We start from the raw sequence: 25,096 nt of genomic DNA on the forward strand, positions 1-25,096 counted from the left end.
GCATGTGGCTGCCACGTGTAGCTTATTACCCTGTTATAAGTCTGGCAGAGTACAGGAACCCTGCACCCATGGCAAATGTTTGTTTGAGAGCCACTGCTTAGTGGCATTTTTGATGTGTTTTCTGGAACCCCAGGCACTGGGAGTAGTGCCCCCCACAAGAAAAGAGGAGAAAATGAGGTTAGCATGGAAGTGAAAAACCAAGTACCCACGTAGGAAAGAAACCTGTGAAGCAAATCTGGTAGTAGCTCTGTTTTTCTGCCATCTCTTCCCAAATTTTATTACCAGTGAGATTGTGCTTCATACCAAGGAGCGAGAACATCCAGATTTCAACCAAGTAAGGTGAAAAGCAGTTTCCAGTCTGGTGACTGTAATGTAGAAAGTTCTCTCTCTAACCATGTTTTAGGTCTAGTTTCTCCGATGGCCATTATCTCTATTACCTAGAATGCATGGAGTAAGGAAATTTCTTAATGGTCAGTTCCTATAGGGCATTCAAGACAAAACCCAAACCTACCAAATTCCAGCCAGAAAACCCACAGGTGGCAAATCCAGCTTATGGAGCGTTGCAGGATGTTGTGCCTCTTTGCCAATCGCCGAGTTCCTGAAGCACTTCTCTGCATGCAGCTGCATCGAGGAGGATGTTTGTTAGTTTGTTTTTAATAGCATCTGGTATTTCAACTTCATGAAAACACTCTGTTTTCAGACCCTAAGAAGTTGTTTTTTGCCTAATGGAGTCCCTAATGGTTGCATCTCAGAAGTTTTTATGAATATTTCATTGCTTATGAAGATTGACCTTCTTACACACTTGGAGGAAATAAACGGGTGAGACCACAGGAGAAAACATTTGCAACTTAATACATGAAAATCTGGGAAAAGTATCTCTGATACAATTCTGTGAGATTGTTTGTCTCAACAAGCTCAGGCATCAGATGTATTTGGCGTGAGAATTAAAACAACAAACTCCGGCAGCATACACCTAAGCTGCCTGCACTGGCAGCTCAACCTGGGATCAGGGACCGAGAGTAAACTCCTCTGAAGTCACACATTTCTAACTGCAGTAGGAGTGCAATTCTGTCAAGGTTAGTCTTGGAGTTTTCTTCACAGGAGCACAAACTGGATCCCACTGTGCTGGGTGTCTGAGAGCAGCACTGCAGCAGCCCTCTGGCATGGCACGGAGAGGCCCCCTCCCCAAAACTGCACGCAGGACTGGGGAGAGTGGAAGTAGCCAGGAGCTGCCTTCCATCTCCTCTTGCTGCGTGTAACAGAAATGTGGCTCAGGGCAAGTTTTCGGTTTCATTTTTATTTTATATTGCCGGCTTAGTTCATTAGTAGTTCTTAATCTGCCTTATCTTTTACTTTGTCTAATTGGCTGCCGGTAGTACTCAGGGTCGAACTGTCTTGCACTGGTTGCTGTGGTAAACTGAAAACTGTCAGGTCTGAAGCTGCTGTATTTGCCGCGGTGTCTTTCCTGGCATGAAGTTCCAAGAGCACTACATCCCCCGTACGGCATATTGTTGCAGCTTTGCAAATTCTTCCTGACAAGGGCTGCTTCTGGACGTGCACCTGGTGAGCACTGTGTTGTAACCCAAGGAGGTTCTCATCACCAAGAAGACAAATTCTTCCTTCTCAGCTCGAGTAGCATAATGGAAATCAACACCTGTCAGACTGATGCTGGTAACTTTAGTCAGTGCTAAAAGCAGTTGAATTTCGGTCTGAAGCTGGCTACTGCTTGCACATAGGCACCCTGTGTTTTTCTATCCAACATCTACTGGGGCTATTCCTCTGCTTTGCCTGATTAAGTGCGCTTTCCTGCTCCAAAGACATGCCACTAGCAAAAATCTTCAAGCTTCAGTGTGTGAACGGCCTTAATAACCTTTACCCAGCATTACATTCTGGAGTCAGCCTCTAAGATGCCAAATCCGAGAACAATTAGTTCTCAAGAGATGCTCCTCTTCTCTGCCATGTTATGATGATGCCACTTGCCAGCCACTTGCGAGAGGGTTCAGGTGGAAGGGTATTTGAAAAGTTGCAGCAGCTAAAAATGCCAAAAGAGCTCTGTTTTTCACGTGTCCTAGTCAGCAGGCGTCCCCTGCACGCTCCCCTCTGTCTTTAAAGTTATCCTCCACAATCGTTTTTGATTTGCAAAGCGACTCGAGGGGTGTCACAGTCTCTCTCAGAAGCACAGCGAGATACACAGTGTGCACGCGTGACCTCATTGGAAGCTTATATTGAAAATGAAATAACAAAATAACCCCAAAAGAGACTGGATCTGGTGCTTGCATGGCACATATGGAGCTGTTATGACATCCAGCATGATTCAAGCACCTCAGAGGTCCTGCTGTGGGGTGAGTATCTGCCCTTTTCTCTAGCTGTGCATATTTATAAGCGACAGTAGGATTTATTAGTCTTGAAGGTGAGGCTGAGTTGAAGGGGTGCTGACTGTTGAATAATCATGCTTCCAAAGGAAAAACTGTCTCATGTAATTTGCAAGCTTAAAATAGTTCTCAAAGTAACTACGGGCAAAATAGACTTCCCATAACCTTTTAAATTTACTTGGTGCTTGTATTTATGTAAAATTAGTCCTTCTGAGTACACCTGTGAGTTGATGGGAACTGGTCTGCTAGAAGGAGAATTTAAGCCAGCATTTAATACCACTTTTATTGCTAGAGTCCTCCTGACACATTGCAATGATGTTTTCTCTTTTCCTCTGCTCAATCCACGGGGAAGAAATAGGATATGTTCATGGGAACGTTATGCCTATTTACTGCAGAGGAGCATTTGAGTTTCATTCTGCATACAAACACCAAGCTGAATTAGTCAGTGAACCTCAGTGCCAATATTAGCACACTTAGGTGGCCCGAATTAATCTATGCGATGCTTAGACACAGTTTGATCATACGTGCTTTACGAACGTGACGTGGAAATTCAGCCAGCCTGGCAGAGCTTGGCTGCGTGCCTTTCACCCGGGCGCAGATCGCAGTTCTGGCAGGCCTGCAGCAATTTGGGGATCGTCTGGAGGTGGCGCGCGATGCGCCGCGCTCTGTGCACGTCAGACGTGCTGTGGGGGATTTTGTCACACCGCTCTTAGCTCGGAGTAGTAATCTGTGGCGTTACAGGAGATGCCTCTTGTTTTTGTCTTGTTGAGCTCTGTTTGATTTTTGTTGCTCTCAGGTGCCTCTTCTGAGATTTCAAAGGGATGATTTCAAAGAGCAGTAAATAAGTGGAGTTCAGATATAGAGATATTCTTTAAGCATTTCTTCCTTGTCTTTACTTTCATCATTAGTTTTGAATATTTGTGCTCAGGTATAGAAGCTGCTCTGGTGGAAATGTTCTTTGCTGCTCTGAAGCCACAATTTGGTAATGGAAAAGATAAAGCAGGAGAAGATGGGGAAACCGCATGGGGGTAAAATTAGTACATTTAGCAAGATAAATTCTGGGGAGAGGGGGAAAATGGCCAGATAAATACATTTTTGCTGTCAGAGGAATTAGTTAGAGAATGTTTCCCTGTGCAAAAAGATTTGCCAACCTACATTTTCAAATACTGTAAAATAATACCTTCAAATATATCAAAAATAGGCTTCGAAGGTGCCCCATTGCAAGATAAACTGATGTAAGTAATGGGTTCTGCTAAATGAAAATGAAGCGGTGTTTGAATCGCTAGGGCAATTTGAAAGGTACTGAAGGTGTTGTCTGGTAGGAGACTAGAGCTGAGGCAGGCAGTAAAAGGCTTTTCCTATGATGAGTCTGCAGCTCTAGGTTTGAACAGCGTTAAGGCATTTAACTTCCCAAGTATTTGTCCCAAGGATATTTGGGCCCTAGATTTTTTTATTTTTTTTAAATAGAGAAATATTTCACAGGAAAATCAGCCTCATATTTCTTGCTCTTGGCCATCAGATGTACTTTTCACCCAGTATACACATTCCAAAGCGATGCATAAAGGTGGCAAGATGACCTGTGGTTTTTCTCTCGTCTGATTTGCTTAATTGCACAAACATCGTAAATTAATGAGAGGACAGGCATCAAGGAGACATTAGAAGCGTGGTGGTTTAGAAAGAAGAAAAGGTCCGTCGCTAATATTGTCAGAAAAAATCATCAAATGTAACAGGGGTTTGCAAACGTAATGAGCTTTTGCTATGGCCGAGTTTGAGCAGCAGCAATTTCAGTTGCATGTGTCTGGCTGCTTTTGCCAGGGAGTTAACCTTAAATTCCGTCTTGGAAAAACGTAAAAAGATTACCAGGTTTCCTTGGAACAATGACACATCCTCTGCCAGGAAAAGCATCAGCCTTTCCACTGACTTCAAGCTCCTGGCGACAGTCAGCTCTTCATCGTCCTTGCCATCTCTCCTCGACGTTCCTACAGATGTGCGCCGTGTTTGGGATGAAACCTGTTGCAGTTTCTCTTGCCTGTGAGGCTGGTTCATGGCCACCCGCCCCATCGCACTGTCCCGCGCCAGGCAGCTCGGCTCGCCGGGACCTCTCCCTCGCCCCCCGACCGCTGCGCTGGGCGCTGCTCAGGGAGCACAGCCGGGCAGGTCGCGCACTGCAGGCAGTGCGAGGGCTGGGTCTGCTGAGGAGGCTTGCAAACTTCTAGTAACCTTAATATTATGAAGCCTTGCAGGTTCTCCTGAGTCTGGAGAGAGCAGTTGTATTCGGTTTATGTCCGGAGTTACTTTGGTGGGCCATGAAATGCGTTTTTCACATGATGAGAACGTGGATTTATTTGCAGTATGTTGTGCGCAGGTAGGTATGCTTTGTCCGTTGCTTCACCGCAGGTTGTGTGGCAATAAAGGACGTCGTGCGCTTCATGCGTGCAGATCCAAACAGAAGAGAGGCAGCGCTGCACGTTGAGGAATGTGTCAGGAGCTGCACCTGCTGCTCGGGGTGAGGGACAGGCATGTTTCCGTCAGCATCTCGCTCCGAGATGCCAGAAATGTATCTGCCGGCTCAGGCCTGGTAATGGATATGCGTGGTTGTGCTTGCATTTTGCTCAAAAACCTGGTGCTCGCTCCCCGAGGCTTTGTAGTGTGGTGGTTCTGTACCGCCAGTGTCACTAAAAGTTTTTGCAGGAGCCAGTCACTGGTGTGCAAATACAGCAAGGCAGGAGCTGGAGGGTGTGGGGCTGCCTGCTGGCTCCCAGTCAGCGCAGCATTTTCTCGGGAATTTAGAAAAGAACTTGAGAGATGCTGTGTGGAGTACTGAGGTCGGCTCCAAGAGGACGTGAGAGTTATCCATAGGCCTGGGCTGCTCGCTCTAGTGGCCTTCCAGGGGTCAGCGTGGGCTCACACCTCCCACACGGGGCCGGCCCCAGAGGGCTGCCTTGCCCGAAGCGCGACGGGGCGGCAGGGCTGGAGCGTGGCAGGAAGGTCTCTGCTCCCTCTGTTTGCAAGGAGGGAGAAGACTTGAAGGGAGGAAGAACCGTATTTTCCTAGCCTATAATCTTCATTCTGTAATTAGCTGTTAACTATTTAATGCCTCCAACATTGAATACTAACGGTAACTCTCTTTCTGCTTAGTTTTTAATTTTTTTTCTTAGCTTCAAGTAAGATTTTAAGCTTCAGACAACAGCACTGTGCAAAATGATTTATGTGACTGGAAGCGAGGCAAGTTCACGGTGTTAGTTACCACAGGCGTGGACAGCTTTGCCAGAGCCCTCGTAACCTTTTCTGTAAGTATGTGCTGTTCTGCGCGCCGGCGCTCTGCCAGCGGCCGCGCGCTGTTCGCTTGCTGAGATGTGTGTGAGGGAGATCAAGAGCAAGTGTTCGTGGCTTTATGAAGCAGAAGCCGAAATAAATAAGCTTCATAGACGAATCGAGTCTGTTTCCCAAGCCTTGCACAAATTATCCTTTCATCGGGAGAGCTGGAGGATGGAGTTAGCATCCCTTGGGAAACAGGGAAATTAAAGGCAAAGCTACCTAAGTGAGCTTCCTGTGGCATCTGGGTGTCAGGGGACGGCTGGGAGGAGCAGGCACAGCCCCACTCACCTTGCAAAGCAACGCCAGCTCTTACCTGGGCAGGATTTGGCACTTGAATTTGGTACCAACAACCCTAGCCTCAGCAGCGGATTTATGTAGTGCTCTTCCTTAAAATCATTTTTTAAAGTTTTTGTCATTCGAGAAGAGCCCACAGTTGTGGTATAAAGCGTAAAAATGATTGCATGAATCTCAAAGCTGTATTTTCATTACTTTTCTGTCTGTGATGACACATGCTCATGAAACAGGGCCTCTCAAAAGCTGCCTCTGTTCTAATTCACATCCTGCCCGCAGTCACTAGCCCTTCCTTTTTCAGTCCCTGCGTGGGGAGCATGGCAGGTCCCGCACAGGTTCACAGCAGGTTTGAAGTTGTGGGGCTCCAAACAAACAAATGAGACTTTAAAACACCTGCTGCTTTGCTCCGAGCACAGATCTGCCAGAGTTTGATGCGAGGATTATTCTTGGAGGGAGAGCAGAAGGGAGCTCCAAAGCCACTTTCGAGAGGATAGGAGAGAGCGTTTGTTTTGTTCCCGCTAGCCCCGGCTCTGGGAGGTAAACGCACAGGCACAGAGCTGTGCTCGGTAAAACTTGCAAGCTTTTCAGTAAGACGTCTGCGTGTGCCATGTCATAACTAGCTTTCCCTCCTGTTTGCTGTGGTGTTGTTTATCTCTGCGAGAGGAGTGACCAGTAAATCATCCCTGCAGGAGACTCCTGTAATCGCTGTCTTTATCTGCTGGCTTACTGGAGATGAGCTGCTTTTTCTCAGACAGTGGGAAGACCACAAGAACTAGAAGCATTTTGAAGCTAGTCCTGCCGGTAAATACTATCAGTAAAGTCTTGGTGAGCAAGCACTGCTCTTTTTTGGCAAAATTCTGTATGAACAAGGTATGTAACTTTCTTTGTAAGTTGGAAGACAAAATTGTGAAACTTGCTGTGTCAGGGTAGATGGGTACAGTGAGGTTGTGGTCGCTTCTTCAGCTGTGTCCTGCTCTCGGAAAGCTTTGCTGCTCTTTGGTTTGTTATCGGTCCCATTGTTGCGCAATTACCCATTGTTCATTGCATCAGGCATCACTACAGCTCTTACTGGTCAGCAGCACAAAGTGACAACGTGTGCTTTTGCAGGAACAGGAAGAGTTCCTCTCCTGCTCCAGGATTTAGCACATCAGTTCTTTGGTGGTCTGTGCAGAAAGGCAGAGTGGAGACTCACAGGTTGTCTTTAGCCATGTAAGGGAAAATTTGAATGATACCTTGACATAAATTTTATGGTACCAGGTGCATCTGTCCTTTGCAGGATGTCTTGTTTGTAAGATACACTGCAGGAGGAAAGGCTTTTAAATATCATGGTATCAATGATTTTGGAACAGCATTAATGTATATCAAAATAAAAATTAGGCCACATCGGAGCAGGGAGCATAAGTGAATCTTCCAGGGCATTTTGCTGCGAGGATAGTTCCATTACAAGACAAACCCAACAGATTTCCCTGTGTGCACAGTTCTGCTCTCTGTCCCTCAGCAGTCATGAGACTGGCTGCAGGAAGAGGGGCAGTCACTGAGCTCTTACAGCTTTTCTCTGAAACAAGACGCTTCCGTATATGTAGGGCAATACAATGGGTTTAAAATACCACTTCTCACCACAGGCAGATTAGCGAGAGAAATTACTGAGGAATTGACCCATCGTGTCACACTGGGACTTGGGAACAAAAACACCGTACTGGTTGATAATCTTATGCAGATTACGGCAGCCCCTGTGCAGGCATTTTTTATTTGTTTTACAGGACATGTAAAACAGCCTAGGAGTTCGTTTAGCGAGATGTGTGCGGGGATGTCACGTAAACGGCTCGAGGGAATGACTTGCTGCCTCTCCTTGGAGTCCAGGGAGCCGTTCTGGTCGGGCTGGCTCCTGTCCGGTGTCAGAGCATCTCCCCTGCAGCCAGGCACCCCGGGGAGGTGTCTGCGGGTGCCCGGGTGCGATGCTGCAGGGGAGGCCCCTTGACAAGCAGCCCGCGATGAAACCGTGCACTAGCAGGGGACCCTTGGGGCAGTAGGGATCGGTGCAGCTTACCACAGTGCCTGGCTCCTTCCCTGGCATTTTAGTGCCACAGGAACCAGCACAATCCCAGTAGACCAGAGAAGTTCAGAGGAGAGCTGCCCAGCTGCTGAGGCCTCCAAGTGAGCTGAGCCGTTCTCTGCTGTAGCACAAGCAGCACGTGTTAGTCCCGGAGTCTGTCTAACCGGGGACTTTCAGAAGCATTAAAGTGAAAGCTAACTGCGTGGGTGTAAAGTCAATGAATATAAATCAGCCGGTTAATCCTCAGGTAGGTATGCTCTTTCAAATGGAAAACGATCTGAGTTTGCTGTAACCTAGTCCTCCTACACGCAGGGACCTCACGCCTACGGATGATTCACTTTCTATTTCTGGAGAGATCGTGTGTGGACTTGGCTTGACATGAGTCCAAGCTGGTGTAAATGGCAGCAGTATGCGAGAGGAAAGGTGATGCAACTCAACCTTTGTCTTAACTCGACCCGTACCCTTTTCTACCCCGTCTCGTGTTGCACAGAATCAGGCCTTGTGTGTGCCTTGCGTGTGCCCGGGGAGCTGCTGCAGTTGTGTGTCGCCGATCTCACGGCCTGGCTTTGCAGGTAGGCGGAGGCCGAGAAGCGATGTGCAGCCCTCGGGATGCGCTTTAGCACTGGTGAACTTTAAGGAAGGCAAGGCCTGAAATTTCGTTGTGGGCGGACGGAGTAGGTGTATGTACTCTAAATAAGCAGTGGGGAGATTAAAGGATGGAAGCTTTTCTCCTTGGGTAGGAAACCCGCTTTTAGTTGAACTGGAGCTCCCTGGAACCTGACACACGTGGAAAATATTTCCAGCCATGTATTAGCTTTCCTTTAACTGCATGCTTTGTTTTTTTGTTTTTCTTTGACTGTTAGTTTGAAAATATAGTAGCACTTGAAATATGAAATTTGATAGCAAAGAATGATGATAAAGTGGTGGGGAATGTGCAATGCAGAAATAAATAATGGTGTTTAATCACGTTTATGGCAGCGGGCCACATACTGCTACACACATAGAAAAGTCAGTCTTACAAATCTTTAAAATTGTCTCCTTCTGGAATGCGATCTTTTAGGGTAAGTAAGCTCACCGTGTTACAGATCCTCTGAAGCAGTTTGAAAGGTTTATCTCCAGGGCTGTGCTGCACACCAGCTGCAGGGGGATGTGAGCATCTGTAAAAGCCTCAAAGTTTTCACTGAAAAGCTTTAGGGAAGAAAGTTCTCTCCAAAGGGGAGATAAACTCTCCTTTGGTGGAACCAAAAGGCTGCCCAGAAGCTGGAAAAAAAAAAAAGTGTGCTAAGGAAGTGGTACAAGAAGAGCTGCAAGAGTGGTTGAGGGAGACACGCCATGCGTGTTCTGGAGAGGTGATTGGTGACGGAGTGAACTGGTGTCCAAACGGAGGTGACACCGAGTGGATTCATCTTGAAGAACTTGCACGGCGTTTTAAAACTTTCTATATCCTACCGAGTAAAGAGCAGCTTCAGTGGGCGTAAATGTTCTGAAATGACCCCAGTTAGGTCCAGTTTAGACTGAAAGTGCAAACTGCGCTTCTGTTACAAATCCTTTGATGGGAAGTTGTTATTTGCTCACCAAAAAACACTTCCACAAACGCCCGTCCCGCTGGGGGTCAGGAGAGCAGCGACAGCTGGGTGCTGAGGGGCTGAGGCCTCATCCTGCTCGTGTGCCTCTGCTCTTTCTGCCCTGCTGAAGGATCTCCTCTCCTTAAAACAGCTTTTCGGAAGACATTTGTTTTGTTGGTTTGTTTTGCAAACGGTCTTAATTTGCATAGGATCAATTTGTAGCTTCACTTTTGGGTGAAGACCATTAAACTTAAGCCCCTGGAAGTGCAGGACATGAAGACCCCTGGGAGCAGCAGGGCCAGCAGAGGACTTGTGGCTCTGTGTGTACAGGAAGGACACGGTTAAATCTCCTCTCACCGCTCTGAGAAAAGCACGTCCTGGTGTTGTATTTAATGACTCCTTGCATCTGATGAATGGCACCATAAAACCCTCTGTTGTGGTAAATTGCTTGACAGCACTGGAATTAGGATATGTGTTTTATTATCCAACGTCTGCCTGAACATATAAAATAAAAAATGAATAAAATTGGAGGGGATCACTGTTATCTGATACATGAATATTTATGGAGATATTTTCGGTGAACAATTAATTTGCAGACTTCTAAGCGAGAGGTTTAATCCCTGCCTTGAACACTTTGCCTTCCTCTGATTGTTTTATTTTTGTACCATATTTTTATTTTTAAACTGTCAGGGGAGATGCCAAAACCCGGTGACATTAGAGGGTCTGTGCAAGGCACGAATGCTGAATGGTTTCTACCTGACAACTCCAGACAGACGAGCGTTTCCCTGGTTCCCTGATACTCAGCATGTCTTGCAGCAAGTTGATGTGACTGTTGTGCTTCGTGCATTATTCCATGGCTGGCTTATCCCTGCTCACTGACCTGGTCTTTCTCTCTCCCTCTTCTCCCCACCCCCTGCCTTGGTGTAGCTCTCGCTCCCGGAGGAACAGAATGAAGTGACGAGGAATGGCTGCGAATCCAAGGAGCTGGTCTACCTTGTACAGATCTCGTGCCAGGTAAATGCCACGTTTTCTCCCCCCACCTCGTTTTGCAGCCTGTGTTGCGCTATGTTTAGTGACAGCCTCATAATATTTTGATACGGCACTTCTCTGCAGTGTGTGGATTTTTTCCCACTTCTCCACTAGCTTAGTCCTCAGAAGGATGCTGTCTGTGGTGCTGTGACCAGCTAATTTTAAGGAAACAAAGGGAGCATCAAGGGGAGAAAAACGAATCAGTTAAGCAAATAATCCCGGCTGCAGTTTGTGCAGAGCCACACGATTAGCCCAGGGACACAAGCAAGCATGTTCGGGCGGTGTGCGTGTGCCTGCCAGTCGTGGGGGAGCGCACATCGACACACCAGGGATGTAAACAGAGGAAATACGTGAGCGAGACAGCCCGCCAGTATTCCTGTCGGTTAAGGCATGCTGCTGGGAGCCAGGAGCTGGGGACTCCGGATCCGTTCCCAGAAACGTCTCCAGACGGCTGACATGAAATTCTTTCGCTGCCTCTGCTACCGTGGTACCAAAATGCTTTGGGCAAATAAATCTGCTGCCTTGTGCCACAGATCCCATCTGCTAGCACAGGGATAGTGACTCTGTAAAATGCTGCATACTGGCTTATCATATTTTAACATACCAAAGAAAGTTGTTGTTTGTGGGAGACCTATTGCACTGGTAAACTCAACTGGGAGTTAATGCCTGTGAGGTTGTTTTCCTGGTCTCAGCGTGGCAGTCCTTTTCTTCATTCATCTCAGCACTTCGTGAGCACCCGTCTCAGCAATTTGTCCCGAACATTAATGGGAATCACTGTGATGTCTGTCTCTGTCTTTGAAGCTCTTGTGCTGGTTCTGCTGACATTTCTCAGGTACTAAAATGAAGTGGACGGAGCAGGCATGCCTGTGTTGTCTGCGCTGAGCTGTGCGGGGTAGGGGAGCGTCTGCTGTCACACCGTGCAGCGCAGTGCCATTACTGCACAGACAGGCTGGGAATTTGCAGTGAAGTTGCTCCTCTGCATTACTCCAGGCGCACGCTGCTGTGGTGTGTTCAAAGAGAGCTGAGGAGCAAAGCATCTTGCTCCAGTTTGAAGGTGAAGCTTGGCACAAGCTGAGCTGCAGCAGCGTGTAGTTAACGTGATAGAAACACGTGGAATAATTCTTCTCTATTGTCAGGGCTTACGGTACAAGAGCACTCACGGACACATGTGTCTATACGTGCATATACAAGTGCTGCTCTTCAGAGAGGGAAGAGAGGCTGAGAGCGAACATCTCCTAAAATTGCCTGTGGTTGGCCAATTTGCTAGTACTGCTCTGACTGAGCTGTAGCCAGTTTCGTAAAAATAATCATTTTTTAGAAAAGGAGTCCAGGCCAACAGGCAGCGCTGCAAAATGTAACGGTGGACACGTGTCTGTGTCCCAGCCAAGAGCAGCATGGTGACTTACAGTGGGATTTTTCTAGGGACTTAAGGAAATTTAAATTTCCATGTATTTTGGGTCCTCGCATGTTTGGGACTTCATTCAAAGTGCTGTTTGGAGTTGAACTTTAAATTTGTTCCTGACTGACCGTTTCAGGTGGGCTTCTAGAATGTACTGGCACTTCAAAACCGTCCGTTGCTTTAGAGCAGTTGTACTCTAGCCTCGGAGCACACCACTTCTGATCTTCCTGCCTACCTTACTGACCTCTTCTAAAGATTACCAGGATGCCCTCAGGTATAGTTGTGTTTTTAAACCCTGCAGAACACGTAAGCGCAGGAGCAAGCCTCTGGAGTTGCAGAGAGCCAGCGTGAGGCACGGATGGTGCCGTGATGGAAGTGAGCCCAGCTGTCCAGCAGTTGGTCTGACACTTCTGGCAGACCCTCAGGTGCTTCTCGGGTATGTTTCTGAGACTACAGTGAAGATCTGATTTCTCCGGGGACAGTGTGGTGAGTTCTTTGCCTTGCCCAAGGCAGGTGCTACTTTGCAGGCAGACCTAACTGAGCTGCTGCCCAGTAGATCCAGAGGCTGTGAATCGTGCCCAGCTGCTGAGTTGTTACTTTCTTTTTCAGTGTTTTACTAAACTAAAATGAAAGCGCTGGGAGTTGGCCTTATCACTTTAAAGGATGGGCACAGGACCAGCCACCTTTTCGTTTAGTAATCCGACTATCTAGGGTTTCTCCACACCCCGAGTTTGTGATTCATCTCTCGTGTTAGTCTGTCCCTGCCTCTCAGATCCTTACAAAGCTGAGAAACTTGTGGCATCTGGATTCAATGAAAGGAAAGGCATGGAAGGAGCTGCACAGCTGAGTATCATTTCTACCGTGGAGATACTTCACCCCTGACATCTTGTGGCCTCTCCTAATGTCCAGGGAAAAATTCCGTTCTGTCACACGCTGGATACCAGCGGTGTCTGGATGGATTTGGCTCCACATTCGAATTAAATGGGAGGTGTGAAATAGCTCATGGAATGATAGTGCAGTGGGGAGAGATTTTGGCAAGATGCGTTTGTATCAGGCCAAAAATACTGAAGGAGGGAGAAAAAAAAGCCTATAAAACAAATTTTACTTTGCTTGCCCTTCGGATATGCTACTAACATTGGTGTTCAGCCTACTGCAACAGCTTGCAAGTCTCCTTGATTTCTCTTGTGGGCACAGAGAAAAATAATTCTGTTAATTAGGGCTAAATCCGTATAAATTTAAAAGCGTTAAGATAGTTGTGATTTGTTGCGAAAACAAGAGAGTGTGGTGAAGAGCAAGGGCATTTGGCCATCCTGGCAACTTTAGATTACAAACTTTAGAGAAATAAGCTGAAAAGCCTGGCTCTGGGATCGAACACATTGTACTACTGTGCCTTGCCCAATTTGGACTGTATGCAGATACAATCTGTGTGTTGTGTGGTCCATAAAAAAGACGTTTATTTTGTTATTTCGCTCTGTAGCAGACAACAAACCCAAAGCTTTTGAACATTAGACTTTTAAAGTATCCAGCTCAGCCTTAGCTGCGTTTGGCAGACTACAATTCGGCATTTACACTAAGGAAATTCTATCCCACTCTTTCCCATCTGTAAGTATAATTTTAGTGGTGTAAAGAGAATTATTGTTTGATGACTCTTTTGCAAAACCTTCCCAAATAAAGTTTAAAAAAAATTTTGAGATGTGTTTGTGACACATTTCTGCTGCAAGTCAGCTTGTGAAACACAAGCTTTGTGTGAGGTTCAGAGGGGTTTTTTAAAGTCTCTATCCAGCTTTTCTTCTACTTAGAGATCTCAAAAAATTAATCCAGGTTATTAGCTCTTAAGAAGAAGTGGGAATATATAGAAAGCTGTTCCAAGGGTTTTTGAAAAGTGGAAAGACGGGATTCTTCTTTTGATTGTTTGGAACAAATTTAATCATGAAGACTAACAGATGACTAAGGTAGGTTTTTAAGATTTTTTTGAAAGATCTGATTTTTGTTTTGTTTTTTTAGAGCAATGAAGGTGGATTTAGCTTTTTTCCAAGGAAGATTTCACTAACTTTCACTCGTTTCCAGGAGATTGCTTTCAGGACATGCATAGTTCCTGCTGTTGACATATTGCTATTACTAAAGTGAATATGAATAAAATCCCTTTCTGTGATGAAAGAAGGGTGGTTGGGGAAAAAAAAAAAGACTTGTAAGCAATCTACAAATGCTTGAAATCTGAGGAAAGGTTTCTGGGAAAAGGAATCCTGTTTTGAGGTTGCTCTTTCCCAGAGCACAGACAGTATGCCACGTGCATTTTGGCTAGGAAGGAAAATGCCTTTTAGGAATGGTAGAGATGTTTTTTTTTGTGTAGAAAATGGAGAAGCATAAAATGCTGGGATGGGGGGTGTGAGGACTGTACCTGCGAACCTTCTGAACTCCACAGACAGTAACTGAGAGCTTTAACAATGACCACAGACCTTAAAGGACCACAGAGGGTGTCTGAGGCCTTGCTGAGTTTGTGCTGTACCTGTAGACTGTGAAGGTCCACTGACAGCGTCTGCAATTCTTGCTGAGTTCCACAGGGATAAGCAAAGAATTTACAAGGTCTGCAACACATTTAAAAGGGGTTACTATGTGTGTTGAGAATAAATCAACGAGAGTAAGAGCCTGCAAAAAGGTTGAAATAGGCTAATCCATCCAACATGTTTTGTTGAGTTGTAAAGCAGGCTGAAAATCTGCCTTTTTAATGTTTTTAGATTTGCCTGTGTGACATTACAGCAGCAACTCCCTGCATACACGCTTAAGTATTATAACATAAGAATGGCTAATCTGAGCTGCTATTCTGAAGAACAGCAGAAAAATAAAAAGCATGTGCTACTCCTTGCAGTGTGAGATCTGCAGTGTTTCAGTGCTACAAACACCGTTTTGTGAAATTTGAAATGGCAAGGAGAGAGCAAGAGAGAAGTTGTGAAACTGTTCAAAGGAAGACCTTAAGCTCTAGATATCACTTGTGCTTTTAATCCTTCATTTTCATTATCACTGATTATCATTGCTGAAACAGAAATGACAGGCACTAGGAACCAGAGAAGACAGACCGTGCAGGCCTGGGTGATATTTAAAAAATCACAGGCCCAGATCTCATGATAGTCCCTGAAACACGGCTTGACTGCTGTGATCCCAGAACAAAGCCACACTACATCCTCTGTTTCCTGGGTACTTTTCATGGGACAATGCCAGCTTCCTGCAAAGGCAGACTTTTTGCTGCAACCTAGGTGGATTTCTAAGGCAGGAAGCTCTCGTGGTCCAAGCGGGGGTTTTCTCCATTTTTCTGCTCGCATTTGCATACCTTGTGCTGGCAGTAAGTTAAGCCACACAGCTTTGTTGTATAGGATTCGCAGTGCTTTGCCCTGTTCCTGTTATTTGTTCGGGGCAGCCATTGCTGTCTGTGCTGCATTCAATTTGATTGATAGAATAAGGTCTCTGATGTACTGGGTGAAGGCATTTACGCAAATATACGCCCCTTGTATCTCCCAGCTCTGCCTTGCAGGAGATTCAAGCTCGGTATCTCCTGTCTGAAGAACAGTATTTGCAAAACCCCGAAGGCAACCCCATCCAGCGTTCCATGGCTGGAAGCGTGGTCGCAATAATAAGTGTTTCAGGGGCAGCAGAGAGAATGCCAGGAAAAAATGGGATCCAAGTAGGAAGAACAGTCAGGACTCCCCATGCTGGGTGGTTTGTGGGGAGAGAAGAGTGGAATATAGTTTCACAGAAGCAAATGTCTTACTCAGACTACTAATGTCTAAAGTATGGTTTGCTGATTCCGTCTGCCTGTGATAGTCCATGCTGAAAACCACAAACTGCTTGCAGTAGGATTTTTGAGTCAAGCATTCGAAAACCTTTCATATGATTGTTTTTTTTTCTCTGAAGGGCTTGTTCTTCAGTATATAGTAGCTTTGTCTCGTGCGACTGAGGCTCAAAACACCTAGAGAACAGTCACTGAGTAAGTACTGCAAAATTTGCTCCTGTGAAAAGCTACAATTCTTTAAACAGATGGGGCTCTAAGGGCCAAATTCTAACACACACATACATAATTGTGTGTGTGTGTGTGTATATATATATGCAAAGAAAAAAGCTAGTCTCGTCTGTGTTAATGGGATAGATCTATGTTGGAGCATCCCAGCTGGGTCCTACTCAGTGCAGAATCTGCTCCTCAGAGTACGTGTTATCTGCTTCTGCTTTCTTAACATAGAATTTGCTGCCTTTGTTGTTTCAGGAAGATTTTGCTAAACAAAAGCAGTTACCGTGTCATTTTATTGCGCAGTAAATTCAGGTGATGCTTCACACTATGCCTGTTGCAGTCAGGCTGCAGCCTGCTGCCCCCAGCCATGTATCCTCACTCCTTCCACTTGAGGTCCAGTGACCATGGAGCTGCTGGATGGGTCCTACCAGGGATGAAAACCAAATCCCCCCCCCGTGGCTGGTGGAATACTTTCAGTGGTGGTGCAGCCAAACTGAAGTAGGTGCAAACTGGGCATGCACTGACCTACGAGGGTATGCCCTGGTTTCATAGCGTGTTTATTAGCTGCTTTGTACAGGCAGTGCATAGGGACCCACAGTATGTGCTAAAGCTTTGTCTGTTCAGGAGGGCTCGGGAAAGGTACTCTGGTTTAAAATGCAGGTCACAGTCGTGGCCCTTTCCCCCTAGCTTGTTTTCTGTGCTTCTTTTCTGACACTTGCCTGAAGATAACAGCAACAAAATGCCTGGAGAAATCTGACTTCCACCACCAATTTGCCCATGAGAGTTAGGTACCTCACATGCTTGCATGTGTTTGAAAAGCCCTCTTGTGATATCAGGTATTTATTTCTAACTCCCCCCAAACTTTTAAAATCCTGACCACAGGCCTTTATGGATCAAGTACTTCTAGGCTGTCCTTCCAGATGCTCTCAAACATTGAAGCCTCTGCCTTAAGCATTTCTGGGGGCAGAAGGGTTGTTTTATGCTAGTCAAAATAAAGCAAATAAAAATCCTTGTTCCCACAGTGCCAATCCATCACTTGATGTGCTGTGCTTGAGTGGTTGCTCGTAGGCCATGTATGCCTTCTGCTCTCAATAGCACTAAATAAAAGTGAAGGACAATAGTAGCTGGGGTTAATAAGGAATGTATGAAGCTGGCAAGCAGACTGAAAAGAGCTGCTGGGCTATGTTCACAGCTTGGGCAATGCCGAAGCACTGGCAAGGTAGCGTTTTTGAGAAACTTGGGTCTGTTCCAGGCTTTTTGAAAGTGAAGTAGCATCTGTAGGGAAGAGAGAAAGTATTGAATTGCATTGGAAGCCTTTAAAACTGCATAATTAACATCTATTACTGTGTAGCTGTTAGGATAATACTAAAAGATAAATTCATTCAATAATTAGGATAATAATCATTAAGGACAAGGACCTGACTGACTGTTCTTTGGAGTTTTGCCACCCGACACTGATTTGGGTAGGGCAGCACTCCCATCAGCCAGGATTAACGCTGTGCCCCCCTTCCTTTGCTAAAAACACGTACTGCACCGTTCCCGCTCTGCTCCTCACGGCATTTATATATAGCTCCGTGACAGTTCATTTACCAGAGTGGTTTGGCCACGTGTGACAGTGGAGGTAGCAGTTCTGAGGCGAAGAGGAGTTCCCTGCACCGTGTGGCACTGCCTTTTGGTCTGGAGCGTGCGGAGGCACTCGGCAGGACGGCTGCGTGGGGACCGAGGGGCGCTGGCAGGACGGCTTCCGAGGCTCGCGCCGCTTGCTCGCTTTTGTCATTTGCAGTGCGTTTGTGCTCCTCGGGACTCTGGAGCGGACACGTGGAGGCCAGCTGCCATGTGCAGTGCTGGGCGGGGTGTGATGGATCCGGGAGCAGCACAGCGCTGACCTGCGGCAGCACCGCGGCTCTGGGGTCGCGTCGTCCCACTGCGGGGTCGCTCCTGTCCCAGGCACAGAGCAGTCAGTGCTCTTGTGTGTGAGTCTGTCCACTGACAGCGGGGTGAGGGACAGCTGGGGGTTGGTATTTCATTTCTCCGTTATGGCACTCGGATTTTTCTCTGTTTAAATACGTGTTTTGAAGGAAGCGAGGTCAGTGTGGGCCTTACTTGTTCTTGACTCTCTGTGCTTGAGATGCAATAACAGGGTTCTGGCTGTGCATGGGTTTTGGGTTGAATGATTTATTTCTTGAGTGACAGTGCAGAGATAAATATTATCATGGAACTGCTTATGCTATGGCAAATCCCTTCAGCAGGTGCAAGTGTAGATGCATTTCAAGCTGTCCCTTCGGTATGCCGAGGACAGGGGCTTGCTCTGCTCTGTGAATGGCTTCAGCTTCCAGCTCTAGCAGAGAAGAGGTCTGGTGAATTTATCCCATGGTTGTTTTTACTGGGGAAAGAGGATATCTGAAAACGGTCACCGTAAGATAACAGCCTGGCAGTTCCTCAGACTTGCATCGGACTGAGCTGCCGTCTGCTGTCTGCGAAGGGAGCTGGTGAGTGCTGCAGGGCGGCAGCTGCCCCGCGTGCGCCTCGGGTGCTTCTCTGCGATGGAAACCCAGCTGAGCGAGTGCTCCGTGTAGTCCTGGTCTAGAAAGGGAAGCAGAGCAAGAGGGAGAGTTATTTCTCGGAATGAAATGCCAAATCGCATGGATGTGCTGCCATGAAGGTTTCTGAAGCAGGAGAGGCTTTTCCGGTGATGTGGCGGTTTGTTAACGGCGTGTCCGTTGGGCGTTTTGCCTGCAGAGAGAAAGCTCTGAATTAGAGAGATCCATCTTGTTGTGTCTAAATTGTATTCTGTTTAGCTCTGGAGCAAGAGTGAAAATCAGTGTTGAAATTTAAGAGGACAGGGTAGCGATTATGGTTTCTTTCTGCCAGCGCTGCCTTTTGGCAGGCTCTGCTGTCACGGGGCGCTTTGTGGACGAGGCAGGGCCCGGCCGCAGATTGCAGAGAGCCCTTGGCTCGAAGTGCTCTGCAGAGACCTCGATTCCTGCCCCATAGCTAGGCAAGTGGAAGTGCGTGGCCGAGGAGCAGCGTGTCTACAATTTGACTTGTTTTACAACTTCTCCAAGAGCCGCGTTTGGTTCAGATCCAAACTGAGAGGAGGACTGTGGTGGATGCCCCTGGTTTTCTTAGCTGATGTTTATTGCTTGTGGAGGTTGAACACGTGCACTTGTAACAGCAATATGACAGTGCCTGTGTCGTTGGGAGAGTCGACAGCCATTTGGGGCAGGTAACAAAGCAGCTCTGTGCAGCAGCATCCTTTGATCAGCCAGCAGAGCAGTGAAATGGGCTGAGCACGGCCAGTTCACCCCTGTGCTCTCTCTGACTTTACAGAGTGCTTTGACTCATTGCATTTGAAGATGAAGAAGGACTGTTTGTCTTAGCAGCTGGGCCAACCGAGACGTATTTCAGAGTTATAAAGAGGAGAAGCTGTACTTGGCAGCTTGGTCCTCGTTGTTTTCTGGCTGTAAGGTCAGCAAGAGCCTTTAACACTGTAACTGGTTTTCTCTCAAGGAAATGTCAATATCTGTACTTTAAGGAAGTTTTGTAGCTAGCCTTGAAGCCGTGTTACTGTGAAGACAGTGTATACAGGAGAATGAAGGAAATCCCTTTGGATGTCACAGCTTGAATTTTGAGCCTTGACAATAAAATTATTACGCATTTAGCAGCTTTCCAAATCTGATCAGCCTGTCTGGGAGAGAGCCGTTGAAAAAGGACAGGTAAGACACCTCCACAGTGTTTTGTTTTGTTTTGTTGGTGATAATCCCTTAAAGAAAGCCCCAGAGAGACTGAGGACGTGCATGTCTTAGCAGTGTGGCTGGGCTGCAGTAGATGAGCTGGCAAAGGGAGCGTAGAAGCAGAACAACCCGAGGTTGGTGCAAGCAAGGGGTGTCCCCCGGTCCTGCTCACTGCCAGCCCCGGCAGGTCTGCAGAGCTCCCGGAGCTCCCAGCCAGAGGCACCGGGCTGCCGCCTGCCTGCCGTAGCGGGGCTGGGACCCCCGAGAGCTTCGTGCTGTGCCTTTCTGAGCGGGGACAGAGATGTGAGCTCTTAGCTCTAATAACAGCCGAGCGAGCATCAGAAAAAAGGTGAGGTGAGCGTGGTTACGGTGCCTCAAACCTGGAGGACTTGCACGTCGATAGACTTCACGTGCCTTGGAAGAGCCTCTCTAACCTTCCAGGCAGCAGCTTCCTTGGACATACGGGGGAGGAGGTGCAGCGTTTTCATTGTTTGTAGCAGGTCTTTGCCATCGCTGAACAAAGGGGCAAAATTCTCAGCCTGGGACGTTTGCAAAAGCTATGTCCTACCAGTCACACTGACTGCACCTTGATGAGCTGAAGCCTGATGGCGTAGAGAAAATTTGTAATTGAGTTGGTTTGGTAATAAAACCCCGATATCACCTTCTTCAATAACTAGAGGTGCAATAAGATTTGTTTAAAAAAAAAAAAAAGTTTTTCCTTTGAATGAAGTAAATCCTTCATAATTGCATCCCTTTTGTTCTAGTTTGATGGAACATAAAATTAACATTAAGTTAATAAATGCTTATCTTCTGATTACACCGGGTACAGTGCTATCAAATAACCCAGATGCTTGCCTGCTCTTTTATGCAGATGTGCTTATCAGGGGAAACGGCTTCATCACACGAGCCAACCGGCTTTTGAGGCAGGACCCCTGCCCTGATCGTTAGATCTCCCCAGGTGCGGTGCCACAAAATAGGAGGATTTTCGTTCTGGAGAAAACCTGCCCAGGAGTCAGTGGCAGACTTCTCAGAGGGAATGTGACCGAGCTCAGTCCTTAAATCTTTGCATCCAGTAGGGCTTTCTCCCAGCTACAGTGTGGGCTTGCGCCCCAGGCTGGTTAGAAACCATCGGGCAGGTGCTCTTTGTCGCTGGGCTGTGCAATTTATTGACCTAGCTCGGCAACCGCTGAGCAAGGTTTACGCTTGCAGCGTGAACCAGCTAAGAGTCAGCTCATAGCAGGCCTGCTGCGGATTCCTGAGTTCCCCACTTCCTCGGCAGGGCTGCGAGCCTCCAGGCTTCAAAAGCTGCTGGGGGCTGTGGCGTTAAGCGCAGCTGCCAGCTGATACTGTTAGGTACCGTGGAGCAAGTTTGCAATCAAGAGCTCAGGCCTTGGCAGACGAAGAAGAGGGAACACACTTTCTTTTTGTCTAATGATGCATTTTTAACTGATCTGTGGTTTTTAAAAGTCCCGTGTTTATTTTAAACGTTGCGGTCTACCTTTTTAAAAGACCACGTCGTAGATATTAGGGAATTAAAGATGGCCTGTCTTAAACATTTTGTCTCCTAGGTCTTGGCACCACTCTGCAGTGTTTCTTCTTGAGGCTGGTACAGGCAGCTGCCAAAAAAGCAGCTCTGTTTCCAATTTGGCTTCAGCTCCAGTTCTGTTAACAAAACTTCTCCAAAGCTGCTTCTCTTTCTTGTGCTTCCTAAATAACGTTTCTCCTTTCTACCTGCTTTCCTCGAGTTTTGGTCGGCTGCATCTTTAACCCACCTGCTTGCTGGTGAGGCTTTCTGGCCTGTGCAGTGACTCCAGCCCCCGATTCTTTGCACCGTTTTTATCAGAGGCAGCTGGATGCCTTGCTGCACTGCTTTGGTTTGTTTGTTTTACCTCCAAATGTGCTGGGTACAGTTCAGGGCACAGGATATAGCCAGGTTTTGTCCTCGGGAGCTTCCCTTTTAATTGTAGGATTTCAGCGCTCCTTCTGTGCCCTGCCAGGAGCCCCCTGCTCGCCCACTGCCCTCCTCCGGGGCGGCCCCCAGGGAGGTCGGCTGGAAGCTGGCCCTGGGCTCAGGCACAAACCACAGCAATGAGACCGGGAGGAGCAGGCTTAGGCAGAGAGAAGAAAATGTCCGTGACAGGTCTGTGCCAGGCAGCAGGCTGTCCGTTCTCCTGCTGACCCTCAGCTCTCCAGGCAGACACGAGCACCTTCTGACCTCACTTGTGCCCACAAAGCATTGTTGTTAATCCCTAATTAATTTTTTTTTACTGTATGTGCTTACAGACTGTCTTCCCAAAAGTGCAGTTCACCCACATGGCGTATTTGCTTACCTTTCTCCTTAAAAAATGTGTGCTATCCCTATAGCCCTACCCAAAGCAGCAGGGGTAGGCAGAGAGGTTGCCTCCGCATCCTCTGCCAAATCCTGGGGAGCGCAGGGGAGCGGGGGGCAGGAGCCGCCACGTGCCCCCGGAGAGCCTCTGCTGCCGCTCCCGCCGTGCCCGCTCGCAGTGGGCGCCTCCTTCTGTGGTGGCTAAGGGAAGCCGTGTCAGATACAGCATGGTTTTAATTACTTTCTTGCCTCAGAGTTGCTGCTGTTTTGTAAGAGACGTGATGGATGTGCGTTCTGTTGCATGGCAACCGCGGCTGGGCTGCCTTGCCTTGGTTTTTTCTTGTTTGCTTTGCTTTGTGTTTTTTTCCCAAAAAAAAAGTTTGTTGGTTTTGGACCTACAAAATCTTTTCTCTGGCAATTAGTTTTAACGGAAACATGCTTCTGTTTTTTGATCGCTTAAAAAACAAATCTGCCCTTTGCTTCAGTGATGTGCCCAAGAAACGAGACGTAAGAAAATCGAGCTCTGTATCCGCCTGAGCCGCTGTTGCTGCAGCTAACCTCAGGCAAGTCATTCTGAAAGGTTTTCTGCTGGTTCGGCTTGGTTTACTAACCTCAGGCAAGTCATTTTCAAAGGTTTTGTTTTGTTTTGCTTTGCTTTGTGCAGTGCTTGCTTGCTTTGATGAAAAGTTGTTTCTTCTCTGTGGTTAAGTGCCCAGTAGCTAATAACACGTCTGGGACAGGGAGAAGTCCGTGCTGGCAGTACGCTCCTGTCCCTGTAACCGTCTGTAAATACAGATGCATTCATTCCTTGCCTCCTTGCCTTGCTATCTGTAAGATGGCAGAAGTTCAGTTCCTGTTACTTAGCAGTTGGTCTTGTTAGCAGCTTTGAAGTATTTCCTTTGTGGCTGTAAGCTCGTGTTGGGTTAGTGCTTTAATTTTCTGGAGGGCAGAAGCGCCGTCCCCCGCGCCGTGGCCGCCCTCCCCTTCACCCCTGTGTCCCTCTGTGACCCTTTGCTCCTGCGGTGTAATTTAACTAAAGAGATGATTGATACTGAATTGTTTGAATTATAACATGTCAGGGGAGCAGGGAATTTCATTCAGATGTTGAGAGCTGTAAATCCTGTTTCAAGTTCATTAGGTCTCTGCCGGGCTGCCATTTAGAAATAGGCTTGCTATAGAGGATAATGGTTGTTAAGATTTCAAATCCTGTACACACGGCGTGTTTGTGTTAGGTCTTCTTAGCGTGCCTTTATTCCCCTGTACCTGTACAAAAGCAGCTGCCACCAGAGCCTGAGCCAGATGCTTGCGGGCTGTCTGGATGCTTCGGGCAGAGCTTCTTCCTGAGTGATAGAGAAACCGCTGGAAGGTCAGGGCTCACTCCGTCTGCACCCAGAAACATGCACAGATCTGATCATGGTAAGTTTCCAAAATCGGTCAGAGCAAGCAGGAATAATACTGCCGTCACTGAGACCAGCTCTTGGGCAGCCTCGTGTTCCCCTGTGGTCGTAGTGTTCCTATCTGTAATTGGAATCAGGGAGCACAAGGAAGGGCAGCATTCAGCCGCAGTGATTTCCACCAAAATGTCTTTTTTCCTCCTGATTGCAATTAATTGATAGTAAACTGATAATTAGTGCTGAAAGAGATTAATTTATTTTGTGGAATAAGTTTTTTTCAGGATTCACGACATAAATATACCAGGCTTTCTGCTTGCAGTCTGACAGTCCCTCCCTGCATCTTGTGATAGCTTCGGTCTCTTGTGTCCATGACTCCAGGTGGAGCCCAGAGGTTTTCCTCTTGCCATCATCCTCACCTTATTTAAAGCTCCCTTCTCTCCTCATTTTATTTTCTTCTAAACATAAGTATGTGCAGCTGCCTGACGGCAGAATGGCTGTCATGCTGCAAACTGTCCGTGCTACCTGAAAAGCCCGGGTCCCCCCAGAAGCAAGAGCGAGCATCCATCCATGGCCTCAAGGTGAGACCTGGAAGTGTGCAAGCCAAAAGGCTTAAGCGGCTGAGTGAGTACTTTCATTCAGAAGTCAAGTAGCTTTCTGCTGCCGTAGTGCAAGCCTGCTTTAAGTTTTAAAGTTCTATAATTTCTCTGAAGTTGTAACACTAGAAGGTGTGAAATCATCCAAGACATTTTGGTAAACAGACTTAAGCTTAGATAAAGCCACCTACAGCACCAGCTAAAAACACTTCCTGTGTAAACTCCAAGTGGTGGATTTTATCAGTCTTGTTTTCTGTTTTGACTAAATTTCTAAGCCGTTTTCCAGTGTGACTTGTATTTAAAAAATAAAAAAGGGGGCTTAAGGGTCAGGCTGGAATAACATACAGAACCCGAGACCCAGACAGTTGTAAAAGTCACCCACATGGCAGAGCTGAACCCCGCGGGTGGATGCTGGCATGTTTCCAGCTGTTTAATACGCGGTGTTTTCTTACTGCAGGGTCAAACTGAAGTGACTTTTGCCATACACTTTCATCTCATTTTCTGGTCTCGATCTCCGTGTGGACTGGTAAGGTTCCTGAGAGCGTCCATGCGATTTCTCTCAGGAACTAAGCATTTGAACCAGAAAAGAAAGGTCTATCCCTGTCTTAAAGTAAATAAATCAGAGGTGCAACAGAGAAAACATGCTCAGAGCGTGGGACAGGAAAGTTGTGCGTGCCAGAGGTCAGTAGCACTCGGGCTTTAAGACGCATTGATGGACAAAAGGGAGCCCTATCTGGGCAGATTTAGATAGGTTCAGCTGGAAACAGCCTTTTTCTTACATAGTGGAGAGAGGAGATGTGTAAATCTTTATTATAAAACTTGAGCATGTCTGTTTGCTAAATGAACCATATCACAAATATTGACAAGAGACGAACCTAATCACTTCTCCTGTGTTAGCTGGGTGCCTCTGAGCAAGCCATTCAGTACGCTACCAGGGGGAAATTGCTTCTTGCCAGATCCCGAGTGAAAAGAATGAAGTCTGCAGAAGAATATTGCTGCATGGAAGTGGTCTGGAGCTTATG

The 25,096-nt window shown here is 47.0% G+C and overlaps 1 protein-coding gene across 9 annotated transcripts in view; it reads left to right on the forward strand.

Moving 5' to 3' along the window:
* The window catches only part of ARHGAP32 (Rho GTPase activating protein 32), a 262,127-nt gene that overhangs the window by 147,383 nt on the left and 89,648 nt on the right, over window positions 1-25,096 (forward strand). For 7 of the 9 annotated variants that reach the window (XM_080567501.1, XM_080567507.1, XM_080567503.1 and 4 more), the window contains one exon: window positions 10,527-10,613. The exons of the other annotated variants lie outside the window; for them this stretch is intronic. In XM_080567501.1, coding sequence (XP_080423627.1) covers window positions 10,527-10,613 — 87 coding nt within the window. The remainder of the gene's footprint in view (window positions 1-10,526; window positions 10,614-25,096) is intronic. 9 annotated transcript variants of the gene reach the window in all.

Source organism: Anser brachyrhynchus, assembly GCF_964034855.1.
Source record: "Anser brachyrhynchus genome assembly, chromosome: 25".
Lineage (NCBI taxonomy): Eukaryota > Metazoa > Chordata > Aves > Anseriformes > Anatidae > Anser > Anser brachyrhynchus.